This window comes from Lithobates pipiens, unplaced genomic scaffold (genome assembly GCF_037356315.1).
Source record: "Lithobates pipiens isolate NorthernLeopardFrog02 unplaced genomic scaffold, aLitPip1_a1.2 Scaffold_16, whole genome shotgun sequence".
NCBI lineage: Eukaryota > Metazoa > Chordata > Amphibia > Anura > Ranidae > Lithobates > Lithobates pipiens.
The window spans coordinates 595,326,474-595,352,121 of NW_027507748.1; the positions used below are offsets into that span (position 1 = coordinate 595,326,474).

The window sequence follows — 25,648 nt, forward strand, 5'->3', positions numbered from 1 at the left end:
TTTCCTTTGGACTTTTTTTTTTCCTCGTTCATTTTGATTACATTCCATTGATTTTTTTTTTAAACTGCAATATGGCAGCAACATACCGCTGCTATTTGAAAGGACTTCTACATTTTAAACCTCAGTAGAGGAGCAAGAGCACTTATTTACAGTAAAAGAGAAAAACTATGTTGATTATACCTTGGCTTGCTTATAGGTGTTTTATAATGTCCTCAGAGAGAAAATCATGTCCACCTCATGGCTTCAAAATGACCTTTATCACTTCCATCTTCAATTTTTTTCAGATAAAGATCAGTGGGAGGGGTGGTGAGGGAGATACGTTTTAGTGCTCTTCTTTTAATATTGAGTGTTCTTTTTAATTTTTTTTTTGTTTAATGTGGTGACACTTGTAGGCGGTCTACTGCCCTCTACTGTTAGCTGCTAATATCACAGTTTTATGTATAATTATGTACATCACTTTATGCCCCTGTGGTCTGGATTAAGAAACCAGGAAGGAGGAAGTAACACAAGAAAGAGAGACTCAGCCACATGCTCTGTCCATGCTACTAAATCCTGGACCAGAAGAGACTATTATACACTACTAATGAGGGACTGTGCTGCTGTGTGATCTACTGATCTGCAGTGACGTGAGCGACTACATCTCCCAGCATGTGCAGGAGTGTTGTACTGTTGCTAAGGAAACATGCAGAGTACTGCTGCGAGGGACCTGTGGGCAGAGAATCTGCTACTGATAGCTGTGAGTACAAGGCTATTGTGCTGAGCCTACCAAACCCTGTGTTGCTGTTTTTGTGCTGCTCAAGGAGAGCCACCATTCTGCACCTGCCAGAGACTATACTATTGTGAAGTGAGCAATTACAGGTACTGTGCTGCTATATTTCCACCCAGATCAAAAGGAGAGACTATTAGTGCCAGATAGCTAGGTCGGCATTCCAGACTGGTTGGACAACAGCTGCAGGATCTCAGCGCTACATATGCTGTCTTCAAGTCTCTGACACAAACGCAGAAGCTGCATTATGCTCAAGGGCTGCTGCATCTGGACTTTGCTGCAAAAATTATCAGGACACATCTCTATTAATACCTATATATATCTGACTTTACAGTGCCTTGCGAAAGTATTCGGCCCCCTTGAACTTTTCAACCTTTTGCCACATTTCAGGCTTCAAACATAAAGATATAAAATTTTAATTTTTTGTGAAGAATCACCAACAAGTGGGACACAATTGGGAAGTGGAACGATATCTATTGGATTTTTGAAACTTTTTTTAACTAATAAAAAAATGAAAAGTGGGGCGTGCAAAATTATTCGGCCCCCTTGCGTTAATACTTTGTAGAGCCACCTTTTACTGCGATTACAGCTGCAAGTCGCTTGGGGTATGTCTCTATCAGTTTTGCACATCGAGAGACTGAAATTCTTGCCCATTCTTCCTTGCAAAACAGCTCGAGCTCAGTGAGGTTAGATGGAGAGCGTTTGTGAACAGCAGTTTTCAGCTCTTTCCACGGATTTTCGATTGGATTCAGGTCTGGATACATTTATTTGTGAACCATTCCTTTGTAGATTTTGCTGTATGTTTGGGATCATTGTCTTGTTGGAAGATAAATCTTCGTCCCAGTTTCAGGTCTTTTGCAGACTCCAACAGGTTTTCATCCAGAATGGTCCTGTATTTGGCTGCATCCATCTTCCCCTCAATTTTAACCATCTTTCCTGTCCCTGCTGAAGAAAAGCAGGCCCAAACCATGATGCTGCCACCACCATGTTTGACAGTGGGGATGGTGTGTTGAGGGTGATGAGCTGTGTTGCTTTTACGCCAAACATATCGTTTTGCATTGTGGGCAAAAAGTTGGATTTTGGTTTCATCTGACCAGAGCACCTTCTTCCACATGTTTGGTGTGTCTCCCAGGTGGCTTGTGGCAAACTTTAGACGAGACTTTTTATGGATATCTTTGAGAAATGGCTTTCTTCTTGCCACTCTTCCATAAAGGCCAGATTTGTGCAGTGTACGACTGATTGTTGTCCTATGGACAGACTCTCCCACCTCAGCTGTAGTTCTCTGCAGTTCATCCAGAGTGATCATGGGCCTCTTGGCTGCATCTCTGAGCAGTCTTCTCCTTGTCTGAGCTGAAAGTTTAGAGGGACGGCCAGGTCTTGGTAGATTTGCAGTGGTCTGATACTCCTTCCATTTCAAAATGATCGCTTGCACAGTGCTCCTTGGGATGTTTAAAGCTTGGGAAATCTTTTTGTATCCAAATCCGGCTTTAAACTTCTCCACAACAGTATTACGGACCTGCCTGGTGTGTTCCTTGGTCTTCATGATGCTCTCTGCACTTTCAACAGAACCCTGAGACTATCACAGAGCAGGTGCATTTATACAGAGACTTGATTACACACAGGTGGATTCTATTTATCACCATCCAGTGGCGGAATTATCAGGGTCGCACCAGTCGCATTTGCGACTGGGCCCTTGAGCTCCGCCACTGTAAGGGGGCCCGCCGCCGCCCGGGAGATAGTCATTTACGCGGAGTCCCGGTAAGCTCCGCCCATCCTTTCCGACTGCTCCGCCCATCCTCCCCGCCCATCCTCTGCTCCCGCACTCATCGGGGACAGTCCCCGTCCGCTTCGCCCATCCTCTCCGCCCATTCCCTCTGCCCGCACAGTCTCCGCCCAAATTCTCTGTCCCTGCTTGCTCCGCCCATCGTCTCCGTCCACACCTTCAATCACAGGCCCCAGCCCAGCCTCCCTGCTCACCCAAGCAAGACCGAGCAAGGAGGGGGAACCAAGTGATCTACAAGTGAGTGGCACACATCTCTTGATCCCCCCCTCCACACCACTGATACCCCCCACACCACCACAACTGTCACTGTTACCCCCCACACCACCACAACTGCCACTGATACCCCCACACCACCACAACTGCCACTTATACCCCCCACACCAGCACTACTGTCACTAATACCCCCACACCACCACAACTGCCACTGATACCCCCGCACACCACCACAACTGCCACTGATACCCCCGCACACCACCACAACTGCCACTAATACCCCCGCACACCACCACAACTGCCACTGATACCCCCGCACACCACCACAACTGCCACTGATACCCCCGCACACCACCACAACTGCCACTGATACCCCCGCACACCACCACAACTGCCACTGATACCCCCCACACCACCACAACTGCCACTGATACCCCCCACACCACCACAACTGCCACTGATACCCCCCACACCACCACAACTGCCACTGATACCCCCCACACCAGCACTACTGTCACTAATACCCCCACACCACCACAACTGCCACTGATACCCCTGCACACCACCACAACTGCCACTGATACCCCCGCACACCACCACAACTGCCACTGATACCCCCACACACCACCACAACTGCCGCTGATACCCCGCACACTGCCACTGATACCCCCCACACCAGCACTACTGTCACTAATACCCCCACACCACCACAACTGCCACTGATACCCCCGCACACCACCACAACTGCCACTGATACCCCCGCACACCACCACAACTGCCACTGATACCCCGCACACCACCACAACTGCCACTGATACCCCCGCACACCACCACAACTGCCACTGATATCCCCGCACACCACCACAACTGCCACTGATACCCCCGCACACCACCACAACTGCCACTGATACCCCCCACACCACCACAACTGCCACTGATACCCCCACACCACCACAACTGCCACTGATACCCCCGCACACCACCACAACTGCCACTGATACCCCCCACACCACCACAACTGCCACTGATACCACCCACACACCACAACTGCCACTGATGCCACCCACACACCATCACAACTGCCACTGATACCACCCACGCACCACCATTACTGCCACTGATACCCCCACACACCCCCATTACTGCCACTGATACCCCCCACACCACCACTACTGCCACTGATACCCACCATACAACCACTACTGCCTCTGATACCCCCCACACCACCACTACTGCCACTGATTCCCCCTACCCCACACCACCACCATTTATACCCCCCACACCACCACAACCACTGCTGCCACTGATCCACCCCACCATGACCATCCAGCAACGACCATCCTTGCCACTGATACCATTCCCCTCCCCACCACTCATCCCATCCCACCCCCCCAACCATCACCCTCACCACGGATCCCATCTTCCCACCACCACTGCCACTCCTCCCATCCCATCCCCCTCCAACCATCACCCTTGCCACTGATCCCATTCCCACCACCACATCTGCCACTCATCCCATTCAACCCCCCATCACTGATCCCACACCCTAACCAAAACCCTTGCCACTGATCCCATCACCTTCACCACTGCCACTCATGCTGCCACTCATCCCATTCCCCACCACCGCTACTACTGATCCCATCCCCACCCAACCAACACTGCTGCCACTGATCCCATCCTCCCCACCGCTGCCACTCTTCCCATCCTCCCCACCGCTGCCACTCATCCCATCTCTCCCTCACCGCTGCCACTCATCCCATCTCTCCCTCACCACTGCCACTCATCCCATCCCCCACCACCGATGTCACTGATCCTATCCCTCCTCAAACACCACTGCTGCCACTAATCCCATCCCCCACCACCACCACTGGCACTCATCCCAGGGGCGTAACTACAGGGTTCACAATTGTGATAGCGCACATGTTGCCCCTGAACACCTAGATGGGGGAGGGGGGCATTTAGAGGAACACATCCCCTCAATTTTTCTCCTGTAGCCACTAAAAGTCTGCTTCTCCTCCTCTCTGATAGGAATTAAGTAACTGCAGGAGCAAAATGGAGAGGATTTGTTCCCCCTCCTATCCAGGTCCTGCTGCCCCCGGAATCAGTCAGAAGATCCCTGGCTGGAGGTCAGGGGGCCCTCCATGGTTTCTTGCATCGGGGCCCTGAAGGTTCTAGTTACGCCACTGTCACCATCAGTCATTTAGGACAACATTGGATCATTCAGAGATCCTTGCTGAACTTCTGGAGTGAGTTTGCTGCACTGAAAGTAAAGGGGCTCAATAATTTTGAACGCACCACTTTTCATTTTTTTATTTGCTAAAAAAGTTTAAAATATCCAATAGATTTCGTTCCACTTCACAATTGTGTCCCACTTGTTGGTGATCTTTATGTTTGAAGCCTGAAATGTGGCAAAAGGTTGAAAAGTTCAAGGGGGCCGAATACTTTCGCAAGGCACTGTATGTACACAATTCCACCAGGACCCCTATCAGGGCCTTTGCTGATAATGCTTGTTTATAAATTGGATGTATTTACAGTTATTAATCTCTTCTTATGTAAAGCTTGCGGTTTTTCTATACTGGTGTACATCTTTTTGCTTATGGTTAATGTTATATGCTGATTGCAGTGGTGTTTCTGCTCCTATTTACTTTGGTTAGATTACTGATTAATTACTCAGGAAGGGAATCTCCTGTTCATAGAGGTCCTGTCCTGGCTGGAGGCACTGCCAACTTTATTATCAAACCCACTCTTCCACCTAGCAAAGGCTTTTACCCACAGGTTTAGCACAATATCCTGTTTGGGAAGGGCTATTTCTCAAACTCCAGACACACCCCATCCCACCACCACCGCCACTAAAGAAACCCCAAAAAAAACAGCGCTGCACACTTTTAATGCTTGTAACTGGCTAAACTTATGCAATTCAGATTTTGGGTTGCTAATTCACTTGCCTACACAGTAAGGACAGTACCAGTAATATTATGCTTACCTGACCACTATTGACAGCTGCATGCTGAGCAGAACATCTGAAGATCACCATTGTCAGGTATTTTATCAGAGAAGGTCTGGTTCCCAAGGAATATGGGACTCCTGTCATGAAATAGAGAACCAAGTTTTAGTAGAAAGAGATTTCCTCTGCTTATTTAGACCTCTTTACATTACACAGCCCCCACACTTCTAGACCCTTTTAAAATACACAGCCACTGTACCTCTGGACCCTTTTACATTACACAGCCCCGCTGCACATCACACAGCCCCCTCTACCCACAGCCCCTCATGTTATGCTTTAAAATTGCGTGCACTCATGGAATAGCGACAAACTACGTTACTTAAAAATCTCTATAGGTGATGATTTAAACCTTTTTACAGGTTAGGTTACCAGTTTATAGTTACAGTGGAGATCTTGTGCTAGAATTATTGCTCTCGCTCTAACGATCGCGGTGATACCTCACATTTGTGGTTTGTACAGTCTTTACATTTGCGGTCGCGACTTACGTTTGCGTTGGCTTCTGTGCGCAAGCATGGAGGGATGGGGTGCTTTAAAAAAATATTTTTTTTTTTACACTGTCCCTTTAAAAAAAAAAGTGTGATCACTTTAATTGCTATCAGAAGGAATGTAAACATCCATTGTGACAATAATAGGCAGTGACGGGTATGCTTTATGGAGGGATCTGGGGTCTATAAGACCCCAAATCCCTCCTTTTCACTTAAAAGCATTCAAAACGCAGTTTGGCTGTTTTGAATGCTGTCATTTTTTTTTTTTTTATTTGGTGCCTTTAAGCCTTCTGTAAAACGGAAGTTATGTCAACCCCGGTAGTTTGCTGACCCCTGCTGTAGAGACATGAATCTTCCTGTTTAGGCAATGGCACAAGGAATAGTGAACAGTTTAAGGCCCCTTTCACACATTGCTCAGCAGGGATTGCTCTGTTGATCCCAACTGAGCCGGTGGATGACAGGTCCATCTCCACTCACTGTGCAGGGATGGACCTGTCAGAGCCCTGCTCTCTATGGGGGATCGGATAAAAACTGATTGCCTGTCCGTTTTTTGTCCGATCCGCCAGACGGATGGAAAATAGGGTTTCCATCCATCTGCATTTAGTGGATTGGATGTCACCGCTGCTCCATAGGGGTACATGAAGCATCCGTTTAGGTCTGCCTGAAAAACTGACATGTGGATCTGAAAGGTCCGTATGTGTGAATGGGGCCTAACAAGGAGCACCAACTTATCTCAGGGGAAACAATAGCACGTATAATAAAGGTTTTCTAACCTGTTGAAATGCTAAATCGGGCCATGGATGGGTAGAATTTCAAAAGAAAATTCTAACGAAAAGAATGTTCTAAGAAAGTTTGCTCATTTTTCCAAACATTTGTGGGTGAAACACATTGAGAAAACTCACATGGATAACAAAAAGATACTTCTTGCTCTGTGTTTACATTATATGGAAAACCTGGAGGGCTGCTAATACACAGGTGGGAGAGAGAATAGGGTGGGAAGTTGTTAATGAGTCACTTTATAAGCCCCCGTTCACATCGGCGCGATTTGACGCTTTAAATCGCATGCCGAATTGCAGCCTATTTCCGGAAATGGCACTGTCCCAATCGGTGTGAGGCCAACTTTTCGGCGCCACAGCGATTTCCAAAAGTAGTTTCTGTACTACTTTTGGCAACTTTAGGGGTGAACCCGCGCAGATGGATTTCAAATTGCCCCCGAACTCGTACTGAAATGCGGGTTTGTAATCGTCCGAGTTCTGCTGAGCTTGCATGATTTCAAACCCGCGTTCAGTGTGAACGAGGGCTCAAAGGGGTAGCATGGTGAACTGAGCTGCTGAGAGAACCACTTGATCAATTGCGGTACTTCTGCATTCTCCTGAGAAATTTAAAGATTAATTTCTCCATAGTGCAGCTACACGTCATTTTTAATGTCCAATTGCTGCTTGTTAATAATAAATTAATATCTGAGTAGGCTGGTCACAGGATCGCTTTAATATCAGTTAACATGCATTTACCACAAAACAACACAATTAAACATTACATATTTGCTTCCATGCACAACGCAGGTAAAGATGTGCTTTAGAAATATTAAGTTGCTACCTAAATGCAATGTAAATTCAAAAACACAGTGGTGGCATGTGTGCCTGCCTGCGAAACTTTTCTTCACCAGCAGATATGTCATGTATTGCAAGAGGCAAAAGCAAGCAGCTCATCGGTTTATAATAATCAAAATAGCTCGAGTGCGAGGGGAAATTTGCTAAAAAGAACAAAATCTTCCCCAGTACTCTGTCATTTCAGCTAGCAAAAGAGACCCAGCTTTAACCTTTATTTTAACCAATAACCATACTCACATAGGTGCCTGAATGGTTGTGTGCATCACATCTTTACATGGACACAACACAGAACTCATGTTTGAGAAAACACTTTTGATTTAGATTTTATTAGATTTATTTCACTTTTTTAGCTATCAACGTTGACTGAAGAACACCGGAGTGAAAATATACCTGAAGACTTATTTTGCAGGAATCCTTCCTTGAAAATCTCAGCTACCCAGGCCTGAAGTTCAGGGTCTTCCTTGACCATCTCATCACTTGTATAATAGTAATTAATTATGTTGGCCACGAAACTGAAAAAGGAAAAAAAAAGAAAAGGCTACTCTCATGGATGCACAACAAAACTTAAGTCCAACAGATACAGATGAATGTAGAATACATTTTTACATCTTTTTTTCAAATACAAGCAGTGTAAGCTTTTGAACTGGTATTAGCCACTTGTTTGTCATTGTACAACAGAGCTCACACTGGGGAGGGAGTGAGGCAGCATAATCATACAATATACACCCAAAGCTACCTTTTATTTGGCTCAAGTCTGTTGCTCCTGCCCTACCCCTACCACCCCTGCGGAAGGGCCTTCCTCTTCCTCTACCTGTCATTTTTTAAATGACCCTGTGACAAAAGTCTCTAGAGAAGTGCAGTATGTATGTGGAAGAAGGTATATAACACCCCACTTCAATCTGTTGTTTTTGGGGGCCACTGGTCTATCACACCAGTTATAATACTTTTTTTTTATTGCGTTTGTCACTCTTTGTAGTATCGCTGCAGAACCGCTCAGCAGTCACAATGCTGCACAGTGGAAATGCACTATACTATGCTTTCTATATGTGCAAGTATTTTATACGTGTATTACACACCTATATACTGCAAACCAAATAGTACCCCTATATCAGTCCTTACAAGGACCTTTGTGAACCTAGTAGCTAGTGATTTGCAGACTGTACCTCAGTCCCTACACTGATAAAGGACTGCTTTATCATGCTTTGTCATCATTGGTCAAAGTTCTTTTACACTGTAAACACATATGTCCGCTGGGCGAACAGCGGTAATAGTCCGACGATCGGTCGAATCACAAACACACAAAATTTGCAGTGAAACGACCGCCGGGCGAACAGTTCGGCCATCCCTAGTGTTGTGTGCCTCCAGCACCGTATACAACTGAAGCTACCCTTTATTACTGGTGTTCTGTAATACAGGCATCTGCAGCAGTTAAAGTGGGTGTTGTGTGCCTCCAACACAGTATACATCTGAAGCTGCCCTTTATTACTGGTGTTCTGTAATATAGGGATCTGCAGCAGTTAAAGTGGGTGTTGTGTGCCTCCAGCACAATATGCACCTGAAGCTACCCTTTATTACTGGTGTTCTGTAATACAGGCATCTGCAGCAGTTAAAGTGGGTGTTGTGTGCCTCCAGCATAGTATACACCTTAAGCTACCCTTTATTACTGGTGTTCTGTAATACAGGCATCTGCAGCATTTACAGTGGGTGTTGTGTGCCTCCTGCACAGTATACACCTGAAGCTACCCAATTGCTTGTTGCCGGTGTTGTTCTGTTTCTGTAACACAGGCAGGCAGCTGCAGTAATTACAGTCAGTGTACTGTGTCATCTGCTCAGTGTGCACCTAAAGCTACTCAATTGCTGGTTTTCCCATCTCCCTGCAGGCCATTACTATGTCTGGAAGGCCAACAAGGAGAGGCAGACAGTCACGAGCCCATAAAAGAGGGCAAGCAGGTTCTGTGTCTAGAGACAACAGTGCTGGTCATGGACGCTGTGCATCGTCATCAGCACATGCCCATGGGACACGCTTGTCCTTATTTTCAGCAGCTGGACGTGTTGAGCAGCATCATGCCGAAGACTTGGTAGAGTAGATGACCAAGCCCTCCTCATCCTCCTCATCCTCTCTCACCCAGGCTCAGGGTATTAGCAAAGCAGCTGCCAACGCGTCCTCTTCCCTCGCCTCAATGTCATCAGTCACTCCTTCCCTAGACCCTGGATGCCCAGCATTTTGAAGGCTCTGATGATGATACCCAGCTAGAGGAAGGCAGCAGCGTGAGCGCAGAGAGAGGGGATGCTCAAGAAGGACTGCAATCTGGCAGTCATGTTCCATCAGCTGTAGCATACTGCCAGGTTTGCTCCAGTGATGAAGAGGGAAAGAATGAGGTCACTGACTCCACGTGAGTGCCTGATAGAAGAGAGGAGGAGGAGGCACATCAACAAGGCAGGATGCCCTCCGGGAGCCAGCTTAGGGGCAGAACACCGACTGAATCACACCGCCTGTGTATGGCGCTGCCTCTGCGCATTATTCCAAAAGCTCTTTGGTGTGGGCCTTTTTTGAGACGAGTGCTTCAGATCGCACCGCTGCTATCTGCACCATATGTCTCTCGCGTGGCCAAAACATCAGCCACTTGGGCACCACATGCTTGACCAGACGTATGTTGACCTGCCATGCAGCTCGTTGGCAAGCGTACCTTAAAGACCCATACCAAAGAACAAAGCGGACCTCTTCTTGCTCCTCATCAGCTGGGATCTCCAACCACCCCACTAGACATTCAGTCCTCTCTGAAACCTACACTGAGAGGAATGACGGTGTAGAATTAGGTGTGTCACAGCCAAGTACTTGCGGGCACTCTGCTAGCAGTACACTGACGTCCGATTGTACCAGGCAAATTTCCCTGCCCCAGCTGCTGGACTGTGGAAAGACGTTCACTCCCAGCCATCCACATGCCTAGCAGTTGAATGCTAGCTTGGCTAAATTGCTAGCACTTCAGCTGCTGCCTTTTCAGTTGGTAGTCTCGGCCCCCTTCCATGAGTTTGTGCAATGTGCAGTTCCTTACTGGCAGGTCCCCAAACGCCACGTTCTCACGGAAGGCGATTCTGGCTCTCTACCGGCATGTGGAAGGCAATGTCCATGCTTTGCTGGACAGGGCGGTCAGCGGTAAGGTGCATATTACCGCTGACTCATGGTCCAGCAGGCATGGACAGGGACGTTACCTACCTTTCACGGCCCATTGGGTCACTCTTCTGGTAGCTGGGAAGTATGCAGGACAAGGTGCAGTAGTGTTGGACGTTGTTCCGCCACCACGCCTCCAAAATGCTACTGCTGGTTGTGACACACCTCTCTCCTCCACTACCTCCTCTTCTTCTTCCTCCACGGCCTCTTCCAGTGCTTTGTCCTCGGAACCAGCGGTGCTCCATAGGCATTCAAGGGGCTACGCATGTATGCAGGCCAAAAGATACCATGCCGTGCTTGCGCTTGTTTGTTTGGGGGACAGGAGCCACACTGGGGCAGATATTTTGTCAGCTCTGCAGGGGCAGGCCAAGAGGTGGTTGATGCCATGCCAGCTTAAGCCAGGAATGGTGGTTTGTGACAATGGCACCAACCTCCTCTCAGCCCTCCGACAGGGACAACTGATCCATGTGCCCTGTGTGGCTCATGTCCTTAACCTGGTGGTTCAGTGGTTCTTGGGCAGGTACCCGGGCTTACAGGATGTCCTGAGGCTGGCCAGGAAAGTCTGTGTGTATTTCCGCTGATTATTTAGTGCCAGTGCTTGGGTGGCTGAGCTCCAAAAGGAGTTGAACCGGCCCAAGAACCACCTTATATGTGACATGCCCACCAGGTGGAACTCAACGTTGGCCATGCTGCAGCGGCTGCACATGCAGCAGAGGGCCATAAATTAGTACCTGTGCGACTACGGCATCATGACAGGGTCAGCGGAGCTAGTTTTTTTTCACCACGCCAGTGGGGCATGATCAGGGATGCATGCACTGTCCTGTCACTATTTGAGGAGGCCACGAGGATGGTGAGCAGTGACAGTGCATGCATTAGTGGCACTATACCTCTTGTCTACCTGTTGGAGCATACGCTGCGTGGAATAATGGACAGGGCACTTGAGGCAGAACAGAGGCAGGAAGAGGAGGACTTCCTTGCCTCTCAAGGCCCCGTTTATCCAGACAGTGTTCCTGCTGTCCCACCCATCACACAGGAAGAGGACGAGGAGGAGGAGGAGGCGGCTTGTGTCAGCATGGAGGTGGAGCCTGGCACTCAGCAGCAGCAGTCTTTTAGGGATGATTTACAGTCCCAAGAAACCCGTGGACTTGTACGTGGCTGGGAGGAGGTGGCTGCGGATCATGTTGTCCTAAGTGACCCAGAGGACTCTGGACCGAATGCCTCAGCTAACCTACGCTACATGGCCTCCCTGATCCTGCAAAGCCTGCAGAAGGATCCTTCTTCGGATCAAGGAGAGGGACCATTACTGGCTGGCCACTCTCCTTGATCCACGGTACAAGGGTAAGGTTGCGGACCTTATCTTACCGTCGCAGAGGGAGCAAAGGATGAGACATCTCCGGGAGGCCTTGCAGAAAGGTCTGTGCAAAGCGGTATGATCGGTTCCAGCAACCATGGCCAGCATCTGATTTACATGGTGCAGGAATACCTAGGGGCAAGGTCAGACTTGGACACCTTTCCCACACTGAAAATCCTCTGGCTTACTGGGCCTTGAGGATGGATCACTGGCCAGAGCTTGCACAGTATGCAATTGAGCTACTGGCCTGTCCTGCATCCATCGTTCTTTTGGAACGCACCTTCAATGCTGCTGGAGGCTTTGTAACCAATCACAGGGTGCACCTGTCCACCGACTCGTTTAATCGACTGACCTTCATAAAGATGAATCAGTCTTGGATCACCACCAGCTACCAAGCACCTGAAGCTGATGTAACCGAATATTTTTTTTTTAAATGTCACATCCCTTCAAGACTGCCTATGCCGATGCTGAGTGACTGTCCTGTTATGTTGACTGACTATCCTCTTCCTCCTCAATGATCCTGCTGATAGCTTGGAAGAACATTTTTGGTTCTGGGTGATGCCACTGTCTTGTTTGCACCGCCTGTATACTGCTGTTCTGAGTATATAGGGCCTGGGGGCTCCATGCCTTTCCTTTTTTTTATTTGGGTACGAGGAACCCCTTAATATCCGTTCAAGACCCTAATGGGCAGGGGGGGCTACCCATGCCATTTTTTTCTCAATGATTTTCATCCGTATTGCTGGAACCAGACATTACATTAAAACCGCAAGTAGTTTTAAATGATTTTTTTTCCATTAAATGTCATTTTGTGCAGGGACTGTTCTAAACACGGGAAACGTGCCACTTCACAGGCATACTATAGACACCCCCAGGCACGATATTTAAAGGAATATTTCACTTTTTTTGTTCACTTTAATCGTTATTGAAATCAGTGCTTCCGAAAAAAACAGCCATTAAAAAAAAAAAAAAATTGGCATTGATCCATGTCCTCTGGGGCAGGAGCATATTAGCCATTAAAATTAACACTTTTTATTTTTCGAACGTTCGAGTCCCATAGACTTAAATGGGGTTCAAAAGCTTGTACGAATTTTCGGTCCGGTTGAAAGTCCTGGTGTGAACTGAACCGGGGGGGGGGGGGGGGGAGTTGTTTGGCTCATCCCTAATCACAATCACCCAATAGTAATGACTCTTACCATCAGTGTATAGGGTATACACTTTTAAGTGTACTAAATAGCGTCACAATCGATCCTTCCCGCAAACACTTTTCCACTCCACATGCAGTTAAAGCTCCTCCACCGCATGTAAGATCATTAGGGTAAGGAAATCACTCCACATCCAGAAAATACCTACTACAGGCAAGCTCCAGCATCCACATATATGTAAAAATAGAAAGGAACGCTCATTGCGCAATGATCGATACAAAACTATTTATTGAAAATAAAATAAAAATGGATCCACTCACATTTAATGTAGGTAAAACAGACACATTAGAACTGTCCAGCATTTCAAACCACTAAGATGGCCGCCACTTCACCGCCCACAATCTGCAAGCTCCACCCAAAGTCCCAATCATTAGGGGCGTGGTTACGACGTGTAAGACTTCTATTTATACAGTATGGGGAGGTGAAAGGGGCGGAAACGTAAAACGAGCAAAATACCAGGAAGGTAATGTGAAACTCAATACAACCCGGAAGTGCTCAATACAACTCGAAAGTACTCAATACAACCTGGAAGTACTCATGGTATAATATGCTTTCCACGGACCAGAAATAATCGATGTCTGCATCATAGTTAAAAAATACACATCCAATAGTTCAATAATTCGTTTGAATGATTAAAAATAATCACAAAGAGCCAAAATCGAATCATAGAGTAAGAAAGGAACGAAGTGAACAGACCGTGTAAAATCAAATACACATTAAATCGATAAATGAGAGGTGGCAGCATTTTGCGGTAAAACTATCATATTATAACTATAATACAGAAAAAGAAAAAAAAAACTATATGTTATATCTAAAATACAAGCCAATCAAAATTTAGCAGAAACATAACATAACTAGAAAATAATAAAAAAGAAAAAGAAAAAAAAAGAAAACTAGCAACTCATCAACTAAATTGTTGATAAAGGAGTTGACATCCCATTCGATGTTCATGCCAAAGGAATTATATGTCTGTGCTTGGTAAATCTATCTGGTCTCTAGACAGGAGACCTCCCTAATCATATTGCTCAGCCTCCAGTGACCAGAGAACCTATCAATCCCTAAGAAGATAGTACCATCTGGCTTGCAATCGTGCTTAAGGGCATAGTGCTTAGAGGAACTATGTTTAGGATAGCCTCTCTTGATGTTAGCAACACGCTCACTCAATCTGATGTGAAACATACGTATAGTACGCTCTATATATTGAAGCCCACATGGGCATTGAATAATGTACACCACATGTTTGGGGGAGCAAGTAATAAATGGTTTTATGGGAAAAATCTTGTGTGGAAGTGGACTGAAAATAATTGGTCCTCCTACTCCTATTCACATTTGGTTTGCATTTTCTGCAAGAAAAACCCCCTCCCCATATTTTGAAAAAAAATAAAGCTGTTTCGGTGGATCCACCACATTGGGGGCAACCTGAAGCCTTAATGGGGGTACACCCCTATAGACTATGCGTGGTTTATCAAGTAATTTGGAACAAAGCACTCTATCGCATTGCAGAATCTTCCAGTGCTTCAGCATGATTTTTTTTACTGTCCTAATGCTGATTAGAATAACGGGTTATAAAAGAGAATTTAAAGGATTCATCCTGAATTTTTGGTTTGGAGACTAATAGGTCATCTCTATTTCTCTGGGATGCTTGTCTAAAAGCATCGTTCAGCTCAGTGATCTTATATCCCTTTTCCCAGAAGCGCTTCCTAAGTATTGAGGCCTCACTCACAAAATCAGCTTCATTCATACAATTCCTCCTCAACTTTAGGAACTGGCTCTTTGGTACTGATTGTAGCCAGGCTCTATGGTGGCAACTTTTGGAATCTATAAAACCGTTGTGGTCTGTCGCCTTAAAAATGGTAGATGTAATGACCTTGCCTTCCACAACTCTGATCCTAGGATCCAAAAAATAAATATCAGAGCTGCTAGCTTCATGAGTTAAAAAAATTCCCCTGTCATTAATATTCAGTCTGGCAATAAAAGTATTAAGGGATTCATGGTCGCCATCCCATAGGAGGAGGATTTTGTCTATATATCTTTTCCATAACACCAGCTCCGATCTGGGTTCCTAATAGAAGACATTCTCCTCCCATTTTGCCATGAAGAGGTTTGCCCTACTGGGGGCGAACTTCACCCACATGGCCTCATCTCTATTCTGGACATAATACAAACCATCATGCCAAAAATGGTTGTGCTCCATGGCATAGTCAAGGAGCTTCAAAATGAATGCTCTCTAACTGTCATGGAGAGTATCGGTTCTCAAAAAATGCTCCACTGCTTCTCTCCCATGTTGGTGAGAAATCACTATATACAAAGAGGAAATGTCAGCGGTGTCAAAAATATAGGTTTCCTTCCATTCCACCCCTTTAAGTGCATTAATCACTTGTGTTAAGTTCCTCGAATATGAGGGAGTTTTTATCACCAGAGATTGCAAAAAGTGATCCACATATTTGCCCACCCTGGAGGTAACCGAATCAATGCCACTAACAATCGGCCTTCCAAGGGGGCAAACAGAATCCTTATGCATCTTCGGCAGGTAATAGATTACCGGGACACGGGGTGCTGTAGGGACTAAAAAAGCCTTTTCTTTCTTGGATATGATCTTATTTTGGAATCCATCCTCCACCAGCATGATTAATTCCTTCTTGTACTTGAGGGTGGGGTTCCCCTTTAAGGGGACATAGGTCTCCTGATCAGATAGCAACCTAAGCATCTCAGTGTTGTAGGCATTTTTATCGAGAATGACAACATCCCCCTCTTTGCGGGGTATACAATGATGTCATTCCAATCTTTAAGCGCCTCCAAACCCTTTATAAAGGTGTATTCTCTATTTTTCTTAATGTGTAGTGAATGTAAGCCTTTGTTCACCAAGTCCCTAAAAACAGAAATAGCAGGTGCCAAATGAACCGGAGGGTTAAACAGGGATGCATTAGACCAGCCATTCTCAACCAGGGTTCCTTTAGAGGTGGCTAGGGGTTCCTTGAGCTGTGGCCGATTTACCTCCTGTGTGATGATGCCTACATAGATCTGAGCAAATGCCACATGAAGGAGCCAGTGGTATGACACCAATGATCTTTATAACTCCCGGTAAGGGGGCCATTCTTACCACCACTGTAAAAAAGGGCATTCTTCTCACTGAACACCAAAGTAAGGGGCATTGTTCCCACTGACCCCCAATGGGTTTTATCAGGGGTTCCCGAGACAGGAAAATTATTTTAAGGGTTCTCCTGGGGTAAAAAGGTTGAGAAAGGCTGCATTATACCATCTAGAATTTTGCATATCACCCGAGACCACCACATTAGAATGATAAGGGTTCCATATATTATATCCATATATGTTATCATATATTTGCATATCAATGAACGTTTCAAATTTGTTCAAATTTGAAGGGGCAAACTTGAGGACTTGTTTTTCTTCATTAGATAAAACGGTCTGGCTCAAATTAAAGAGACTGGAGTCCTTCAGACCTGCCTCCTTTTTTGAGTGGATCCTCCTCCTCCCTCTGGTACCCCTTTTAGGTCTATGCCCCTTTCGCTGTTTATGACCTCAGTAAAAAAAAATTCCATTAGGACCACTGTCAACAAGACCGCTTCTTCTGGCAAATTCATAGTCAGAAAGGCAGTTCTGTTGTTGCCACCAATTACTTCGCAAGGGAGTTCGGGGGAAATGGTCATCATGTGATTGATATTGATGGCTCCAATCATCATGGTAATTTGTGATGCATCTATCATCCCTAAGTGGACTATCCCTATTCAAAGATTCAAAACCATTCTGAGCGGTGGTTAGGAAAAGAGCATGGTGTGTATTTTGACCCCCTCTCTTTCTACCCCCACCCCTCCCCTTAGGGCCACCTTTAGAAAATGGCCTGGGAAGCTGAGTTTGATTGGAAGCTAAGTGTTTGGGGGGTGCCTGCGAAGAGTTAAGACCTAATCCAGCAGTGGTCGTCACATCTTTCATGGCTCAACCCACCACACTTGATTTGTTCTTTATTTGCCACTTAAAAACCTCTTTATTTTTATAGTCAGAGACGTCTCTAAGGAATTTTTTCTTCTTTTTGTTTCTCTGTTCTAATTCCTCCTTCTCAAGGTATAACCTTAATAGTTCAGATGTTTTATTATAATCATCTTTCCCTTTATAGGGATTCAGTTTTTCCTTGAGAGCACAGATCTCCTCATCTATTTTGATGCGTTTCTGTTGTTTTTTCGTAAGTAGTAAGAGTATGGAGTAGTGGCCTTTGGTTTTAGAAGTAAATTATAATTGAGTTTTAGTAGGGCATTTTCTTTGGAGTGTTGTGAGCAAAAGCCAGACTGTAAGGGATCAATACGGTTGTTTTCAGTGAGGTAGGACCTCAGAAGGTTGTAGACTAAGCATTCTAGAATAAGTTGATTTGTTTTTGAACCTCAAAGATCTTTACCTTTCGATAGCTGCCCAGACCTTCATGCCATCATCTCTGTACAAGTAGTTGGGAATATGTTCCATTCCTCTTCTCTTTATATTATCAGGAAGACAAAGGCTGCTATAGGTCACCTCCGCCATTGCTTTCTTCAAAAGTACTTGGACCCCTCCATTCCCAGTCACCAAAGCCTTGAGAGAAAATATAGAAAAACAAAATATGTGTAAAAATATTGTCATGTAATGAAATCTAACAAGAGTGTGATGAAAAGGAGATAAGGTCCACTACTATCAGTGCTATAGGAGTTCATTAAGAATTTTAATGACAAAAAAAAAAAGAATTGGCAAATAGGCAACATATGTCTTCTGCAGTAAAGTAGATTACCTACCTTTCAATCACTGTAAGCTGAGGTGCATAGAATGTAGGCAGTGCCAAGCTGACTGCACTCCCACGCATGCATTGGCATAACATCATCTCGGCCTGGCCAATTAACAGCCAGGATCGATACCCAGAGGCCATCGGTCTTAAGATGTCCATGTCCAGCATGGAGCTCTGGGAGATAACAGTGCTGGAGTATAGATGAGTATAGCTTTGCTTTAAGGAACTTATGGACCAGTACCAAGAGCAGCACTAAAACACAACATATGCCATTTGTTTTCCCAGTTTGTCTCTTTGGGGTTTACTTTGTAGGAATCACTGGACATTTGCAAATAAATTCAGACTCAGATTTCTTTTTGTGTTTACACGATCTGTTTATTTACCACAGCACCATGCGGTTCGGTGCAGCACATTTTTGGAAAAGAGTCAGAAACTTTATTTACATGTTTCTCACTCCTAGGGCTTCCCTTTGAAATAAAGGGAACATGTAGAGAACACCCAGAAACACGCCTGCTCTTTGTCTCACCTGTATGTGTAAACCAACCCTAACAGGTGGCTCCAGCCGCATGAACAAACCACTCATTCATGTGGCCAGAGTATCTGTCAGAATGAGCCCTTAATGGGCACCTGGTTTTGATTCACTTAATTCTTATTCATGGACCTAGAACACCTGCTTCTTCGCTTTCGATTTGCTTATTTTTGCTTGTTTTCTGACAGTATATTTCAACCTGTAGATGTTTATTGTACCCATCCTGTCCGCATCTATTACATACATCTCTTAATTACATCTTGCCTTTGCTTGAATCTGCCATCAATGGCCTACAACTGTACTGTTATCCTATTGTTCAAATCTTCAATAAAACAGACAGTGAATGAGCCCTTAAAGTGGAACCATACTCACCTTTTCTCCAGTGCTGCAATGTTCCAGATCTCCCAGATGGCCACTGATATCTTGAAACCAGCAACCTCTGGGTATCAATCCCTGGGCAATTTCATTCACCGGGCTGAGATGACATTACCCCCTTGCATGTGTGAGTTCAGTCATCTCAGCATTGGTGAAATTGCACACTGAGCTGCAAGTGCGGGCAGACAGGTAGGTAAGAACCTTTAAAGTAGAAGCCATCAGCAGGTGGGGGGGGGGGGGGGGGGAACGTGGGCACACAGGGGGATCTAAACTGCAGGAAGGGGGAGATATCAGAAAGTAAAAGCGGCGATAAAGCTTGCAAGGAAGGAGGGTGTGGGTGGCACAATTATTGGAACTGATCCCCCTGTGGCTCTCCCTGCAGCAGCTGGCAGGAGGAAGAGGAGGAGAAGCCAGCAGCACTACGGGGGAAGGGGGCACACAGGGAGATCAGAGCTGTGAGAAGGGAGCTGATGGCACAATTACTGAAACTGATCCCCCTGTGGCTCCACCTGCAGCAGATGAAAGCTGGTAGGAAGGTGAGGAGGAGAAACCAAGTGTGTGTGGGGGGGGGGGGTCAAATGTGGCATGTAAGGGGGTGAGGAGTCCTTAAAGTGGAAGTTGGGTGGAACGCCGATTGAATGAATTTTTTAGCACTGACATTTAACACTTTAAAGCAGTATAAAATCCAAAAGCAAACATTTATGATATTGCAGATTACCAGTTATTAGATGTGATTCTTGCACTAGTTTTCTTTATTTTCACCTTGTGATCTGGTCAGTAAGTCTGTTTTTTTTGTTTTGTTTTTTAACAGAACAATTTGCCCAGCAGATTTAGCAGTTCGAGGGTTGAGGCAAATCATTTACAGACAGGGGTGCTTACAATGGTCAGTTTTTATTTATGCATGTAAAATCTTTATCCCAAAAGGGAAAGAAAGGGAAAAAATATTCTTATAAAGTGTTAGCTGGAGTTTAGCTTCAGTTTGTTAGTGTATCTAAATCTGCCAGTACATTTAGCATTCCCCTCTCCCCAGACTGACAATACTGCTGTCCAAATGTGCCCCTTCATCCAGAGTGTAGACACTCTAAAACCCCAAATCCGAGGAAGAGAATTAAAGCTTAAATGCCTGTAAAATCAGCTTTTGATTTTTTTAGATGCAGTGAGAAAGAGCCCTAATAGAGGTGTGTTTCTGGCCAGATCAACAGGTAAAAACATAGAGAAAAAAAAGCCAAAAAAAAAAAAAATACAGCCACAACATCTAATGATTGGTAAGCTGTAATATATTATATCTTTGGTTTTGTGTTTATTACCATTTTAATTGGAGGGGAGCTAAAAATAAGACTCCAGAAACTTGATTGGAAGTATGTTATGTGACAGTGATTGCAATCATTTTATCTTAGTTCTGGTCAGTAACAATTGTGTACAACTGATGAAAACAAAAGGGGTAGAGCATTATCTTTCACATGTGCCTAGGAAGGATGGACTGAAAATAAAGCCCTAAACATACTGTACATTCATTAAAAAAAATAGTTGTGGGTAGACATTAGCGCAAAGAGCAAGGATTTTCAGTCTCCATCCACAAATCCTTCTGTACCCCACCCCATCCCCAACCAACACCATTTTTACAGTTTTAGAAATACAAATAATTTCCATAATAATAAAGTTATTTTGGTTCTTACTAGATCAAAGACTCCATTTGGTCCAATGAGTTTCGTCCTTGCAAAGGCATTTATTTCTAGAGTGTAGCGAAGGTGTGGAATTATCAGCTAGGAAAAAAAAATATTAGTTTATGAAATGACATTTTCTGTAGGTTGGACAGTTAAAATATCATTATAGGTTACCTTATTATTGCCTTCCATCAATTTATAGCTGAACTTTAACCACCATGATAAATTTATCTACAGTATCTCACAAGTGTGAGTACACCCCTCACATTTTTGTAAATATTTTATTATATCTTTTCACGTGACAACACTGAAGAAATTACACTTTGCTACAATGTAAAATATTGAGTGTACAGCTTGTATAACATTGTAAATTTGCTGCCCCCGCTAAACTCAACACACAGCCATTATTGTTTAAACCGCTGGCAACAAAAGTGAGTACACCCCTAAGAGAAAATGTCCAAATTGGGCCAAAAGTGTAAATATTTTATGTGGCCACCATTATTTTCCAACACTGCCTCTTAGGCATGGAGTTCACCAGAGCTTCACAGGTTGTCACTGGAGTCCTCTTCCACTTTTCCATGAGGACATCAAGTAGCTGATGGATGTTGGAGACCTTGTGCTCCTCCACCTTCTGTTTGAGGATACCCCAAAGATGCACATGTAGCACTGCCCCCGAAGGAGCGGCTGGTTTTATTGGGCTTACCACTACCTTCCTGACCTTGCGTGCGTCTAGGGGTTTCTCCAAGTAGATGGCCCAAAGAATTGCAGAAACTGACACTGGATCCACTTTTTGGGATATTTATTTGAAAACAAGTAGACAAAACAGTCTCTCAAAGGAAAGTAGAGGGTTGGGTAGGAAGTTCTGGTACTCTTGGAACTGCAAGAGATAGGAAGTCTCTCACTATAGAAATCCAGAGAATTACCACTCACAACTGGATTCTCACAGCTATCAGATAGACCTCCTATCACTACGCCTAGCAGCCGATAGAGTGTTTAAGTAAAGCAAAGTCTCTGCCACAGACTTGAATGTAGAACGCTTGTAAATAAAGTCTCTGCCACAGAATTGAACGTAACTGAGGGACGTAGATAAATTTAGAGAGCTATCATATGGTACCAGTATCTTACAGCTGGTCTAGCAATACCGTATGAGTGTAGATTCACTTGGTGTCCTTCAACTGAGCCTCCAGGCTCCTTCTGAGAAGCCAGCCTTATGCGTGGCCTTCTCCCGAAGAGTCCTCCCCTGGTTGCTTCTCCAGTTGCTGGGCCTCTCCACAGATGAGACGGCACAGGACCACCTTTGAATCCTCCTCCCAGTTACTTTGCCTTGGGATAGCCAGCCCCGAGACTTGAAATTGAATGGATCCGCACCCCAGAAGGACCAGGACCAAGCAGACAGAAAAATCTTCTGGACCGGAACCCAGAAGCACGTGATGTCAGTACCTTAAGTACCCTCTCCCAGAATGCACAGCAAGATGACACTCCTAATGGGCTGACTCCAAAAAAAGAATGGCACTCAATATGCCCAGCTAAACTGCGTTCACAGCGACACCTGTGGCCAAGCAGAACCCAGTGCACTCCAGCTAGACTGGTACTGAAACCATAATTTGGTATAATTAAACCTAAAACCCAACTATGGCTTCAGGAAATCTAAATAGTAAAAAAAAAAAAAAATTAGGGCATGCTCTTCAGGAGCCGGCGCTACACACAATAGAGTTTAGGTCTGGAGACATGCTTGGCCAGTCCATCAGCTTTACCCTCAGCTACTTTAGCAAGGCAGTAGTAGTCTTGTAGGTGTGTTTGGGGTCGTTATCTGTTGGAATACTGCCCTGCAGCCCAGTTTCCAAAGGGAGGGGATCATGCTCTGCTTCAGTATGTTACAGTACATGTAGGCATTCAGGGTTCCCTCAATGAACTGTAGCTCCCCACTACCGGCAGGACTCATGCAGCCCCAGACCATGGCAATCGCACCACTATGCTTTACTGTAGGCAAATCACACTTGTCTTTGGACTCACCATTTGGTTGTCACCACACGCTTGACACCATCTAAACCAAATAAGTTTATCTTGGTCTCATCAGACCACAGGACATGGTTCCAGTAATCCATGTCCTTAGTCTGCAGCAAACTATTTTCGGGCTTTCTTGTGCATCTTCTTCAGAAGAGGCTTCCTTCTGGGACGAATGCTATGCAGACCAATTTGATACAGTGTGGGGCATATGGTCTGAGCACTGACAGGCTGACCGCCCCACCCCTTCAACCTCAGCAGCAATGCTGGCAGCACTCATACTTCTATTTCCCAAAGACAACCTCTGGATATGATGCTGAGCATGTGCACTCAACTTCTTTGCTTGACCATGGCAAGGCCTGTTCTGAGTGGAACCTGTCTTGTTAAACCGCTGTATGGTCTTGGCCACCATACTGTAGCTCAGTTTCAGAGTCTGGGCAATCTTCTTATAGCCAAGGCCATTTTTATGTAGAGCAACACTTCTTTTTTTAAGATCCTCAGAGAGTTCTTTGCCATGAGGTGCCACGTTGAACTTCCAGTGACCAGTATGAGAGAGTGGGAGTGATAACACCAAATTTAACACACCTGCTCCCCATTCACACCTGAGACCTTGTAACACTAACGAGTCACATGACACCGGGGAGGGAAAATGGCCAGCGGTTTAGACATTAGACAATAATTTAGACAATAATCTACACTTTTATACAAGCTGTACACTTACTACTTTACATTGTAGCAAAGCGTATTTTCTTCAGTGTTTTCACATGAAAAGATATAATAAAATATTTACAAAAATGTAAGGGGTGTACTCACTTTTGTGATATAGTTTATCTAACCTGGTTTCACTAGCATTAGGTATAAATTCCCAGTCCTTATTTTGATTTTTAATTTATTTTTTTAATTAAAGATTTTTTCAATTACAGGTTAAGAAAACAACACGCACACGCATAAAACAAATAAAAACTAAAAAAGTGAGCATTATAGCATAATGGTTCAGTAGAAACTATTTGACAACTTCCAGCTTTATGTCCTCCTATTAGGTTCACAAGTTTGCATATGTGAAAATCGACATTTAGGCCGCGTACACACGCGGGGACTGTTCGCCCAACTTTGTCCGTCAAACAGTTTCAGCAAACAGTCCGCTCAAAATTAGCATGGACGGACATGGCCACACACGACGAACGAACAGTTTGCTGAAACCGTGCGCGATGACGTGAACGGCACGTACGACGGGACGAAAAATACGACGTCCTATACACTGCATTATAACTTTCGGCGTGTAAATCCTTTCTGAGCATGCGCGGAACTTAGTTTGACGAACAAGCCTACACACGAGGGGACTGTTCGCTGAAACAAAGTTTCAGCGGACAGTTTTTCGGAATTTCCGAAAAACCTTGTTCAGCGGACTGTTCGCTGAAACTGTCCGCTGAAAGCCCACACACGAGCGGACAAAGTTGGGCGAACAGTCCCCGCGTGTGTACGCGGCCTTATTATTACAACTAATCGTGTCAATACCAGGTCTCAAGACATTCCCTGTTAATATCGCTCATGTCTACTATTAATTTTAAAACCTGTAAAGGCTGTGTCTCTAGTAGTTTATAACAGATATAGTATTAAATCACTTTAGTCTGAATAGTGATCTGTCGTACTAAACAGGCAAACAGTAAATATGCTTATACCATCTGTGACGGACCCCCCTATTCAAGAAGAGTATGTCCGCCGTATAAGCTTTCCTTGTCCGGTACCAGCATGATCCAAGATCCCTTAGCCCACCCAGTCACTTGTTGAGGCATCAGTGTAGGATGGTAAGAAGCGGAAGACTGTTTATTCAAACACAGGTACAAAGAGATATATACACAGGGGACAACCCCCTCTCTTTGAATAAGGACAGAGGGCAGTTTAAACTGTACCTTCGCCAGCAACATGACACAAAGATGTATTCAACTTTCCAACAGTAGACCGTTTTTAGGAGGGGCTGCGGGAGAAATCCCCCCGCCCTGTCTAGCATCTAATCCACATATACAAATGTATCCCATAATACTTTGCTCCCAAGTCAGACAGAAACAATATAACAATGGGATGCAGGCACTTAAACACATAACCACCCCCACCCCACCTCAAACTATCTAGCAATGGTCTGAGAGGAAAGGTGGAATTTATCTGCATATATTTCTTGAGGGATATTGTTCAGAAATATTACTGTCCCAAGTGAAAGAGCCCCTTCATTCTTTAAACACAAACCACTCATATAGAACCCAAAATAACAGGGGTAAAAGGAAATGCTGAGTCCGGTGTGGTTGAACGGTAAGTCTGGTTGGTGCAGACCCCACTGAGGTTCTCGGTCACTCTATGTCCCTAATAGACACATGGTTATTTACACATAGGAGGGCCGGGGGAGCTGGACAAGGCATTTCCAGGCCTTTCAAAGGTAAGCTGGGTTCCACAAGCCCCCGTCCAAAGTGACTCTCATCACACCATCTAATATCACTCGCCAGATTATCATTTGCACTCTGAAGAAATGTATATGAAATCTATATAAGTAGCACAGTCTGCACCTCTGGCTTAATATCATTGAACTGGGCCTGTAGGGCGCATCGCAGTTGTAAATATTGGAAGAATCTGGGAGAGGGCAGTAAATAAGTCATCTGTAGGTCTTGCAATGTTTTTTAGACATGTTGACTATACAACTGAGCAATATAATGAATCCTTAGTGCATGCCCAGGGCCGT

At 45.1% G+C, this 25,648-nt stretch overlaps 1 protein-coding gene across 1 annotated transcript in view; it reads right to left on the reverse strand.

The window, feature by feature from the left end:
* Window positions 1-25,648, reverse strand: part of LOC143983850 (hydroperoxide isomerase ALOXE3-like) — a 170,432-nt gene that overhangs the window by 31,109 nt on the left and 113,675 nt on the right. The window contains exons 9-12 of the mRNA XM_077483950.1: window positions 20,929-21,015; window positions 17,992-18,161; window positions 8,252-8,373; window positions 5,746-5,846 (exon numbers count right to left, since the gene is read on the reverse strand). Coding sequence (XP_077340076.1) covers window positions 5,746-5,846; window positions 8,252-8,373; window positions 17,992-18,161; window positions 20,929-21,015 — 480 coding nt within the window. The remainder of the gene's footprint in view (window positions 1-5,745; window positions 5,847-8,251; window positions 8,374-17,991; window positions 18,162-20,928; window positions 21,016-25,648) is intronic.